Consider the following 11,993-nt stretch of genomic DNA (forward strand, 5'->3'; position numbering starts at 1 on the left):
TATCTACATGGGAGATCTTTAGTCAAAAGATGTAAACTGTTCTGAAAGTAATGTCTCCTATTTATTTCCACGGAAACTACAGCAGATACAAAGAACACAGTAAGACTATATGACAGAGCACATTCTCTGCTACAAAACACCAGTTTTCAATGTAGTCACCACCATTAGCTATGCATTTTTACCAGTATCTAATAAGAGCCTGCATGCCGTGCTTGTAAATATCTGCATGGCTGTATGGAACATGGTTTGTCTTTCATGTTGCTGTCACCACTGCTGAAACTCACCAGCCACCGCCTCGCAGTGCTCACACCTGCCTTCTGGTCTCCACAAATGTCCAGTAAGCACTGACAAATGTTGGTAGGTGCCATTTTTTCTGTATGGAAGAATTCAGTGACAAACCTTTGCTTCATGCGCACTTCCACATCAGACACCATTTTGTCAGACTGCCCCTCTGCTGCCATCTGTCACACAGCAACAAAATGTAACAAATGTAAGAATAATGTGACTTTTATTCAGAATTTAAACTGCAGTTGTGTGGTTGGGAACCACATAAAGAAGGAAGCTTCAGCACTTTTTCATCTTCTACACGTTGTTTTTTTTTCACTTGCCTTTTAACCTTCCAAAATTAACATTGTGCTTTGTAAACATGACAACTTTAACTCTTAGTTTTACTATCTTCATTCAGTCACTTTTCAGATTGAATTGTTGCCATAATTAAAAGAGTGCAGGGAAATGAGCTGTACCTTTTCCAAATAAACAGACTTTTGAAAATGAAAAATTTTACCAGAAATATGCAAATGTTTCATAATGCAATGCTTTCACATTCAAGCTTATTTTTTCATTGAAAACATCCATGCAGTAACCAGAGTGTCTTCACAAGTATACTTGAGTGCTTTACAGTTCTGTTTGGAGTATCTGAACTCTTTATCTTTTGAAATAATTTTTTAGCCTTTGTCAAATTTCCCCTGAGCAAGGTTAGTTTCATGTTGTAGAACTGTACTAAGAACACTTAACCCAAGCAGTCAGCGCTATTCCATTGAGAAGATGTTGGTCATTACTTTGGAAATGATGTTATCAAAATTTTGTGCATTATCATTGCAGATTTAGAATAATTTGTCTAGCATACATTCAGACAACTGCTTGCTACTTCACTAACGCATGCAATTACTCTTTTTGGAAGCTGTCATCTGAGCTCACTTCAGTTCAAGATCTTTGGTGTTGGCATCATTATGTGACAAAGTAGAAGTTCCTTCTTCCAAAGACCGAACCTGCCTTTTGGTACTCGAGTTTTCCTGTCACTATGAAAAGAGTATTGATGGTTAGATCTCTTTGCAGTGAGTTTGTACGGGGTCACTGACCTCACAAAACAATTTTGTTTTTGAATATCCTCACTTTTAACTTCACAGCATGTTATCCATGATTTTGAGGCTTAACTGACTTAACAGCTTTTCTTCCAGAGCAAGGTTAAAGCACTACTGCAGTCAGAATATCTCAGAGACACCCCTGAAAGTTAATATGAACGTTCACATTAATACAGATTTCTGTAAGTAATGATTTTCAGCTTCAGGGATTCTTCAAAACACCTGAAATATTCAATAAGCGAGGATGAAATTTCAGAAGATGCAGAACGCGCTCAACAAAGTGCTACTGGAATAACATTTGTCTGAAATAACAACAAACTGGTATTGGCTGACTTTCTAGCAAGACTCTTAAGGGTTTTATGCTGCTGAAATGTAAAATAGATGTTCGTTCTCAGTCTTTCAGTCATTCCTTTGGAGGGAAATTACTAGTGAAGATCATGTCACTTTAGCCCGGAAAGTATTTTTCATGGTCACTATGTAGTCAGAGCACTTGGTTGACATGGACTGCTGAACAGATCTGTTACAGCAACTGTGAGTCATACCTAATGTGTACTGCATTCAGCTTGGATACAAAGAGTGGAAGGCTCAGCAACCTGTTACATCTCATCCTAAGGCATTATTGGTACTGCAAGCTCTACCTTTAGAAACTTATGAGTCAAACTTCCCTCAGATCCTAATATTTAATGAAGATCTCTAGGGGTCGAAAATATTTTTAAAACCAGTTTAGTGTTCTGTTTCTTTAATGCTAAGATAGTTCTATTAAACTGAATGAAAAATGCTACGTAAAGCAAATTATGCCATGCAGTTTGGGGTTTTGTTTTTTTTTCTAAAGAAAGAGGTTTGTGTATTTGGCAGAAATGCATTAGGACAGGTATTTTTTGTTTTAATCCAAGTAAATTATAGATCTGTTAGGTTTGGTTCCTCATTTTCTCATTTGGTTGTGATCTATAGCAAGCATTTGCCACTGCCAGGGAAATCTGGGGGAAAGGTGCTTCCATCACGCAATGCCAATATATACAGCACTGCAGACAGCGGATTGACTTGAAAAGCAAAGTTCTTCAGCTCTCAGATTGGGTGCCTGGAATTGATGGATGCTTGTGCCAAATCCTTAGTCTCTTCTTCATCCAGCTCAAGAGATTTTTGTGAAGATAAAGCAATAGATCTTTGAGAAGCATTCGGGGACTGAACTGCCACAGGAAAACTTTGTAATTCAGGATGTAATTTGAGGGGAAAATCCAGGAAGCAAGGCCTGCAGCTTCAGGTTGTTTAGTAATGTGAATGCAAAATACTGAAGGGCTGCTAATGCTGATATTGTCTTGTTTCACAAAAGCAAGGACTCAACAGAAAAGATATAATACAGGCTTGAGATTGAGGATTGTGTCGCACAAAAACAGTGTATAAGAAGTGTCTCCACACAGTTGATTTTATTCCTACTTTTTCAGTTAGATTCTGCACCCTTTAATCCTGTTTGAACAAGATTAACCCTTGTTTTAATCAATTTTAACACATGTATGCATGCACACGTTTTTGTGAACGCACATGTTAGCGCATGTAATTTTTTGCAAGTTAGGGGAGGATGAAGAGCAAATTGCATAAAGAGAGATTATATCTTGTAGCAGTCTGCTAACATCCAAATGAGTCACCAGAAGGAGTGGAATATTCTGAGCCATCCCATAGTGCCCTGCTCCTCAAGCTGGTGGCAATAAGGAGATAATTCTCTATTTAAAGCACCTCTATAGAGGAGCAATGCAGATGTTGGCAATTCAGTGTCCTGGCTTCTCAGCACTCATGTCTGTTGGCACCTTTCTGCCGGCTCCTATTTGCTCCACTGGCCAAGAAGCTTAGTTTCATTGCAAGAGGAAGCAATGTGTTCAGTGCAGGTGGAATCTTTGGGAATTTTTCCTCTTTAATTTCAGCAAGTCTCTAGCAAGTGTATGTGAACTGGCATTGCCAAACGTTTATAACCTGACTGAAATGAAGTGGCAAAAGGCACTTCCTCCCAGGCTCCCTCCCTTCCTCATCTCTGTGCCAAGCACAAGGAAGCAGAGAAATGTTTCTGTGATTCGCAATGTGGACCGAGGGACTGGCGCTTCCATGGGCTTGTGCTTGGAAAGCTCTAAGCCACTGGGCTTAGATATTTGCAGATAAGTTATCCCTGAGGCACACACCTGGTGAGAGAAATTTTCAGCCAAACAGTTTATGTTTGGCAAAGTTTATAAGCAATTGAAAACATAGTCTTATAACATGAGGTATCTGGCAATCCTAACAGCTGGCAGTTGTGCCAGCCCCACCTATAATATTTTTGGATCATTTAATAATGCAGTTAAGGTTTTTAATGGAGTCTTTTTTCCATTAAAATTCAGCTAAATACAGAAGTGCAGCTTCCTCATAGTGCTTTGAGCTACAAAGCATAGAAAGATCATTTTAAGCGAGTAGGGTATGTTTGCAATCACTAGCCAATTAGCATAATCTTCAGAATATTGGGACGTCTGTAATTAATTGAACATGTTTGTAAGAAATTCGAGAAAATATACTAAACTGTCACTGACTTTTTCAGATTTAATACCCGCAACATATCTTATTTTTTAAAGTATTTTTACATGTTCAAAGAATTACATTAGAAACCAGAGAGTAAAGACGCAGTGATATCTTTATCCAGGTTTGTTTGGCTGTTTGGGCAGCACTAGCTCTGACAGTGTCATGCTACTTTAAATGAGAAAAGAGGCAAGGAATATACAGTAACACTGATAATGAGCACCATTCATATGTATGCAGCTTTAACCTCTTTTTAATAAAATGTCTGGTATTTGCTACTGTGACTACACTTCACAAACTTCATAGGAGAGAACAGCAAATTTCTTACTCATTTTTAACTGTTTATTAACATTTTTTATAGCTATGAAATCCCCCAAAATATTATGTAGCCTCTAAAAACAAATACATATTTAAGTAGTTTGGGCCTGCCTTTGGGCTATAATTTTTCAGTATGCCTTTTGTTGTTTAATGTTAGATACTGAATACAAAAGCAAAACATTTGTTTTTTATAACATATATATATAACAAGTTGCTTTCCACACTGCATATGAGAATATCCTTTATTCTGACATGTTAAGGCAATGAAAATTTTCTGGGTGGTGATAGTTACAGAGATTTTGGTGAGTTGCCCAAAAGGGGCTTCGTATAGCCAAGGCAGAAGAAAAGTTGACTCACAGTAAACACTGCCTCAGAAGGCTGGTCATGGGAAGGAAAGACAGAGCTTGGTCCTTGCTGATCAGAGCAGCAATGCTTTTGCTCCCTAGTTTCTGCCATTGCAGTCATTACCAAATGCTGTCCAGTGGATGAGGGACTGGAAGACGTCCATGTGGGTGATATCAGAGTCCAAAAACCAGTGCCTCACAATGTTTCATCTCACCTCTTCTTTCCACCCCTTCTTAGGACGTTTATTAACACACTGAGCAATCCCAAGGGGATCACAGACTATTGGTGCAAACCTGCTGACCACCCCAAGGAGATCAGCATAACTGGCCTAGCACACATCTGGATGGATGCAGCTAGCTGGAGCCTCCCCAGCACGAGAAAGATGTGGAGCTGTTGCAGCAGGTCCAGAGGAGGGCCACAAAGACAATCAGAGGGCTGGAGCATCTCTCCTATCAAGAAAAGTTGAGAGAGCTGGGCTTGTTCAGCCTGGAGAAGAGAAGGATCTGGGAAGACCTCACTCAGGCCTTCCAGTACTTGAGGGGAGCTTAGAAACAGGAGAGAGACCACCTTTTTACATGGCCTGGTAGGAATATGACAAGGGGGAATTGTTTAAAAGTAAAAGAAATTTAGGTTAGATATTATGAGGAAGTTTTTTATTCAGAGGGCAGTGAGGCACTGGCACATGCTGCCTAGAGAAGCTGTGGATGCCCCACCATTGGAGGCGTTCAAGGCCAGGTTGTGTGGGGCCCAGAGTGATCTAATGGCTGGCAGCGCTGCCCATGGCAGGGGGTTGGCCCCTTCCAATCCATGCCATTCTATGATTCTATGAACATCAAGAACTCATTCTTTGAGGTGGAGAGGGTAGAGGGGAGGGGGGAGTTTTTTTAGTAAGTTGCAATATAACATGCTTGGTTTGATCAAAGCACAACAGCTTTAGCTTAGTGCACGTGCATCTGCTTGGCAAAGGAAGCACAGCACACCTCGGAGAAGCAGGACTACGGGGAGGGCGCCAGCACCCCGGCAACAGCAGCAGGCTGAGTGGGACCTTTGAGCGTGGAGCGCGGCCGCGGGCAAGAGCCGGGCGGCGTGCGGTACCGCTGGGCTGCGGAGTCGAGCTGTTAAGCCGTTAAGCGTTCTGACTGCTGCGCACTGCGGAGCTATACCGCGTCTTCCTTCCTGCCCGAGCATCCCAGCTGCTGCCTGCACGTCAATCGCAGCGTTCGAACCCGAAGTACTTCCCTTCTTTGCAGCGCTCCGAAGAACTCCAATTACACATCGTACTGGATCTCAATTACAATATTTCTTTATGCAGATAACTTCGTAAACCCTTAAACCTTCCTTTAACCTCACTACGTGAAAATACATTAGCCTACAACCACGCTAAGGTCGATGATGGCGCTTCCCCCCCCTCTCCCCCCCACGCAAAGTCGCTGCCGTACTGGGTGGCTGCGCGGATCCGCGCATAGCCCCACGTGACCGGCCGGCGGCAATTAGCATTCACGCCGAGCGCTGGAGGACTGCGGGGGGGCAGCCGGTGGAGAGGAAGGGGTTAACACGGGCAGCCGGCTGGTTTTTTGCTGTTTTTTTTTTTTTTTTGTCTTCTTAATTAATCACCCGCCGCTCCGCGATTTAAATATGGAAATGGCGAGCGAGCTGCTCGCAATTATTCACGAGCCCGCCGGCGGCTCCGCGCCCCTCCCGGCCCCGCCGTTACCTGCCGCCCACCTGCGGCGATCGGACCGCCCCTTCGCGGAGCTGGGGGCACAAATGAGAGACCTGGCAGTAGGCTTCGCCCTGGGCTGGCACGGCTCTGCGGCGGGCCGCCCGTGAGCGCGCAACATGGCCGCCGCGGGGCGCGCTGCCGGCACCAGGTGACGCAGGGGCCGCGCCGGAGCCTGCCGCCCGCCCTCTACCCGTGTTTATTTGTATGTTGAGCCCTTCTTTCTGGCACTTTCTCTCCCGGTCTCCTAGCTGTCCGTTTGATGGAGCTTGTGGTTATGTGAAAACGAAATAAAATCCCGGCGCTCGGCAGCTAGTCGTGTCGGTGCGGAGTTGTTAGAGCCGCCGGGGCGCGGGCTGGCAGAGTCAGGTGCAGCTCGCCAGCCGTGTGTGCGCGCCGCTCTGCTCTTCCTGCAGCCTTGCTGCCGTTAAATAAGGAAATAAAAACGCTTTGAAGGCAAAAGCCGCGGTGTAATGGCAGCTACAGCTTTAGCAGGGGGCACGCGTTGTGCCAGAGCGAGGACGTGCCGCCTCTTTCTGTGGGACTGCGGCATTGAGAGATGTGCCCGATTCCTTTTTCCCAACTGAACGGGCTGCTGCTCCGCGGCTGCCAGCGCCGCGTGTGCTGGGAGTCGCCGTGCCGGGTAACTGTGTGGCTTTGAGAGCTCGGTGCGGCTGCAGAGCGAAACAAACCGGGGCGAGGACGGGGATCTGAGCTCCAGCGAGGAAGGAAGGCGGGAAGATCGGGGCTGCGATAAACAGCGCTGAAAAATGGCAGGAGAACAATGTTTACTTTTGAATATATGGCCCTCTGCCAGCCTGGCGCTGGTTTTTAGGTTAGCAGAGGTTGGAGGAAGGGCCAGACCGAGGCGTGGCTAGCTGCTGTCAAGGATAAAAAAGTCTGCAAATTGCTGTCCTCAGCTTTTTTTCCTCTCCTCCACCCCCAGCCCCCCCCCGACGGAAAAAAGGCAGCGCTTGCTCTTAGGGCTATTAAAAATGATGCAGAATTTTAACCATCTGCTGCACCAGGTACTCCACACTGGTACTAAGGATCTGTGTTTTCGCAGAGGGAAGACCTGCAGAGCTTTCAAATTGCAAAACTGCATTTAAGCGTTTAAATATTTCATGAAATAGCACCCTTAAAGCCAGATTCCTTTTAATTGCGAATTGAGAAATAGGTTTTAGCAAAATCGAAGCATTTTCCATCCTTAACGTGCTGCCAGGGAGGGGGGAGTTCTAAAAGGGGCACAGGTGTATTGCTGAGGACATGGTGCCGGCGCTGCAGAAATGCTGTCACTGCAAGCACTGTAAGGCTCCAGAAACGGCCAGAGATAGAAACTGAGTATTTTGTAGCCTTGCGTTTTCTCCTAAGGGCTTTTGACTGAAGTGTGCGAGACATAACTGCATGTGGAGAGTCATCTCTTGCACTTGACCAGCTGCTTGTGTACGTATCGGAGCAATATTACCTAATGAATAACATGGAGATTGGAGAAGAAACCGGGCTGCCAACATGGCCTCGTGAACTATGTTAGTATGCCCAGCTCAGGGGGGAAGACCGCTTCTAAATAATAATGGGTGGAAAAAATGTTTTTGAAGTGGTGAGGCTTAAAGAAGAAAATAGCAGGAATCTTTAATGTGGTATTCTTTTCGAAATTAGATTAACTATTTAACTGCCATAAGCAGCAAATTAAATATTTCAAATATTAATAAATCACAACGTAATGTTTATTTGGAGTAAGACTAAGAAAATTAGAGGTTATTGCCTTATAATTCATCTATGTATTTAAGATCAATTAGCAAGTAAATGGAGAAAGAGGTTGTAGTGAAGTACTTGAGGCATACAGTTCCATTGAAAATGCTTTAAGAGTTTGCTTTTTCTCTTGTAAGTTCTGTCTGTACTGTCTTGTTACCTAAAGTTGCTGGTTATTATTTGTAACTGGGAGGGCTGGATTTTCTTTAAATGAAATGTCTATTATCTGCAAATGAACGTTTGAGAAAGGCAGTTAAGTTGTGAAACCAAAATAAGGGCCCAGTTAAACCTCTTCTCTCAAATTTAAAAAATTTTAAAAACAAAATACTATACTGTAGATGTCTTATAGATGAGGTAAATTTTCTTACTTTAAAGTGGGAGATTGAGGGCTGTATTTTACCACCTGTTGCCTAGTGCAGAAAAGCATTCAGGGGGAGGGAGGTATTCAGTCATCTTGCAAGCCTGTGCTGTCTGTAAGGAAAACAGCTTCTTTTTATCTCTGCTTTTAGGTGCTGCATAAAATTGTACAATACATTTGCTTCAGACAGCGCCAGAGAAGCATAATGAGGTGTTTAGTCACAGTTCAGATGTGTTATTGGTAGAAAACAGTATAGGAACTGTAGGCTGGGTTTTCAAGGGAATAGTCCTTGTAATCGAGGGTTGCCTAAATCCCAAGATTGTATCCAGGCACTGCTGGGTCTCTCAATTATCTGTTTTTTGTTAGGCTCTTATCTGGTGGAGATTTTATTTTTCCTGCAAGGCCTTCATTATGACTGGGGATTTTGCTTATGTTGGGTTTTGTGTTTTCTGTTTTTTTGCTGGTTTTTTTTTTTTTTTTTTCCTGTTAACTCCTGGATTTCTGTTTGCTCCCTTTCTTGTAGAGCACCTCTGTAGATACAAATGGAAATCTAGAGTAAGTGTGCTTTTCTGACACAGATTGTATGAGTGGGAGGGGCCTAGCAGGTGGTGACTGTTACAGACAGGTAAAATAATGGCATGGTAGTGCTGTCATCATCATATTTGTGTTTAAAAGTCAGTGTTGTGTACCAGAGTGTTCCATTATAGTGAGAGCTATGCCTCATATTCTGCAGTTTAGAGAAAAAAGATTTCTGCATGAATAAATGTCTATGAATACGGCGGTGTTGATACGATTCTGCAAGTATTTTACTGTATGTGCAAATGTGTATGCAGCCAGTGTACTGTATCTAACCTTGCATTGTGCAGGCTTTGAGATTTACAAAGCTGTATATTGGCAACGTGTTAGGATGGAGGAGCATGCAAAATGCCCTTGTGAACAGCCCTTCTGATACTGAAAGTGCACAACACGTTCATAAGAGTGTTTTTCTGTGATGATGGAGTCGTAAATGAATAAATAAGAAGTGGTGGGATTATAAATTATTTTGGACTTGGCATTATATAATGACTATAATACTTAAAATATCATCATCCTCGGGCATTCATCTTAATGTAACCTTAACATTTTTATATCAACTCACTCTGTCAAGAGATGTAATAGCATTGAGCTGCAGATTTTGGTCTCATTATTTAGTTCTAAATTAAGAAAACAAAAACAAACAAAAAACCAAGTGACTTTAATAATGTTAATTTCTCTGTCCTTATGAAAGCTGAACAATACCTTTGTGCAGTTGTTGCAAAAACTGAGATTAAGTTCCTTACCCCTACTTATACTTATTTTTGCTTTGTTGTTTAATCCTGTAGCTAGTTACTTGAAGTGTGTTGCTGGGTCTTCTCTCTCTTCTCTCTCTTCTCTCTCTTCTCTCTCTTCTCTCTCTTCTCTCTCTCTCTCTCTTCTCTCTCTTCTTCTCTTTCTCTCTCTCTCTCTTTTCTCTTCTCTCTCTTCTCTCTCTTCTCTCTTCTCTCTCTCTCTCTCTTCTCTCTCTTCTCTCTCTCTCTCTCTTCTCTCTCTTCTCCTCTCCTCTTTTTTTTTTTGGGGGGGGGAGTTATGGCTTGTTGTTTTGGGTGTTTTGTTTTTTGAGTTACTGGAAAAAAGTGTTTTTATCACTCTGTATTTCTATTCAATATTCTATGGTTGAATAGAATATGAAATGTAGTGTAATTAATGTTGTTTAAATAATGAATTAAAGCCAGCAGATGATACAGTGTGCAAAACTGTTTTCAACAACAATCAATTTCTATAATGTTCTATGTACTGTGAAATTATTCATGATATGAATTGTGTAAAATATAACAACAGTAAGTACATGTTGAGTGATACTGCAGTACTATTCTGTTGAAGATACAGTGATCCAATTCATTGAAGAGAGTACCTCTGGAACATCTGTCAAAGGTTGTCTTGTTTTGGTTTCTATTACAAAGTCCACAGGCTTATGCCAAGATATTCTGAAAAGCCTCTCATTTGTCATTTTTACATTAGCAATGAAATAGATAAAATACTACATTCTAAAAAGAGCGAGAGGGCTTGATTCTGCTGTCAGTACAGAACATTCTTAATGACATTTCTTGTGATTTGAATAGAGCCAAATCAGACCTACCAAATTTGTTTGAAATGAAACAGAAAATAAAAATATATTTGTATAAATATACTTATTTGCTTCTAATCTGCTTAATTAAGTCAGCCATGTGGTATCTGGTGTCCATTAAAAATGTACTTATGATCTTTTTTTAATTTTTTTTTTTCAGTGCCTGGCTTAGAATGCATTTCATGGTCAGTGGAAAAAAATGAGGAAGAGGAGGGTGTGGCTGCCGCTTAGAGAATTTGGCTGTGCAGGCAGGGACTGGCTTTGGGGTTGTGATCCTTCAACCTCAGAGAAAGAAGACTTCTCTTAGGTAAAAGAGATTTCTTTATTATTATTTTTTTTAATAATGAGAAATCACGTAGGCATGTAATCCTGTTATTTTTAAATCCTTACTCATTAATCTCATATTAATGCATATTTTGAAAGGATGGTCAGTTCTCACAGTCGTTGAGTTTGATGGTGTCTTTAATTGCGTCTTCTTTTGCCTCAGATTTCTTGACTCACTAATGACGACAAAACCCACAAAAACTAGTTGCAACATTTCTAGTCTAGTAAGGAAAGTGCTTTGATGTTTTCTTTATTGAGGATATCCACTACGGGGCAGATCTTGTAGACTCTAAAGTGTATCTGTAACCAGTTCTTAATTTCTGTACAGAATGCTTCAGTGTCAGCCACAGAACTGACATGGATACTCAGATCTTTTCTTCTCTAGTTCCTTATGTTATGAGTGAAACTACTTGATCACAAAAGGTTGGAATGAAACTTTGACTATTTTAAAGTAAAAATTCTTGAGGAATGAGATCTTGACAGTATTTCTAGTAAAAGTATGTGTATCTTGCTTACACATACTTTGTTAGTAATGCTTATTTACATTCTTAATAGACGTTAAACCTCTTTTCTTCTGCAGGGACAAGGTATTATCACTGTATATATTCCTCCACTGTAGTAAATGTTATTCTGGTATTTTGAAAATGCGTAGCTTTTGTTGATGCTGTGAGTGAAAGTGGAGCTGCAGAAACTTCTTCAGTAGTTTAACCACTCACAGGTGTGGTTACAGAATCTGTTCCCTCATCTCCTGTCTTACATTTGAGCTCATCATCTTGTAATTATGCATCCTTGTTCTCCTTTGAAGAGCAGCAGGGTGTGGGTGTGGGTTGTGGTGAGGTATTATCACATTTTGGATGAATTGTTAGCCACAAGACTAAAGGCTAAGTGTAGCAAACCACCACACAAGTGGCAATATCCCAGCATCTGACACACATCTTGGAATCTCTTAGAATTATTAAATGGGTTTTACAAATAATGATGTGTGGATGGGGAAAAAAGATAATAAAATAAGGAAACACATTTGTATTGTGAAGTAGAATCTTATAATCTTATAAATTCTTCCTAATTATTTGGAGTGAGAGGAAAAGCAGGTAGGAAAAAAAAATATGTGCTTCCAAGTATTTTTGTGAAGTTTGAGAA

The 11,993-nt window shown here is 41.5% G+C and overlaps 1 protein-coding gene across 4 annotated transcripts in view; it reads right to left on the bottom strand.

Moving 5' to 3' along the window:
• Positions 1-491: 491 nt before the first annotated feature.
• Positions 492-11,993, bottom strand: part of LOC146545400 (uncharacterized) — a 30,678-nt gene continuing 19,176 nt past the window's right edge. Inside the window, exons 2-4 of one of the 4 annotated variants that reach the window (XM_085233275.1) lie at positions 6,274-7,042; positions 5,540-5,845; positions 492-5,008 (exon numbers count right to left, since the gene is read on the bottom strand). In XM_085233275.1, the coding sequence (XP_085089401.1) occupies positions 4,839-5,008; positions 5,540-5,845; positions 6,274-6,400 (603 nt within the window). In that variant the 5' untranslated portion in view covers positions 6,401-7,042 and the 3' untranslated portion in view covers positions 492-4,838. Of the gene's footprint in view, positions 7,043-11,993 lie in introns of all 4 variants that reach the window. The other 3 variants (XM_085233282.1, XR_014885652.1, XR_014885651.1) reach the window with 3 other exon arrangements.

The sequence above is a fragment of the Meleagris gallopavo genome, chromosome 1, assembly GCF_905368555.1.
Source record: "Meleagris gallopavo chromosome 1, MGAL_WU_HG_1.1, whole genome shotgun sequence".
Classification (NCBI taxonomy): Eukaryota; Metazoa; Chordata; class Aves; order Galliformes; family Phasianidae; genus Meleagris; species Meleagris gallopavo.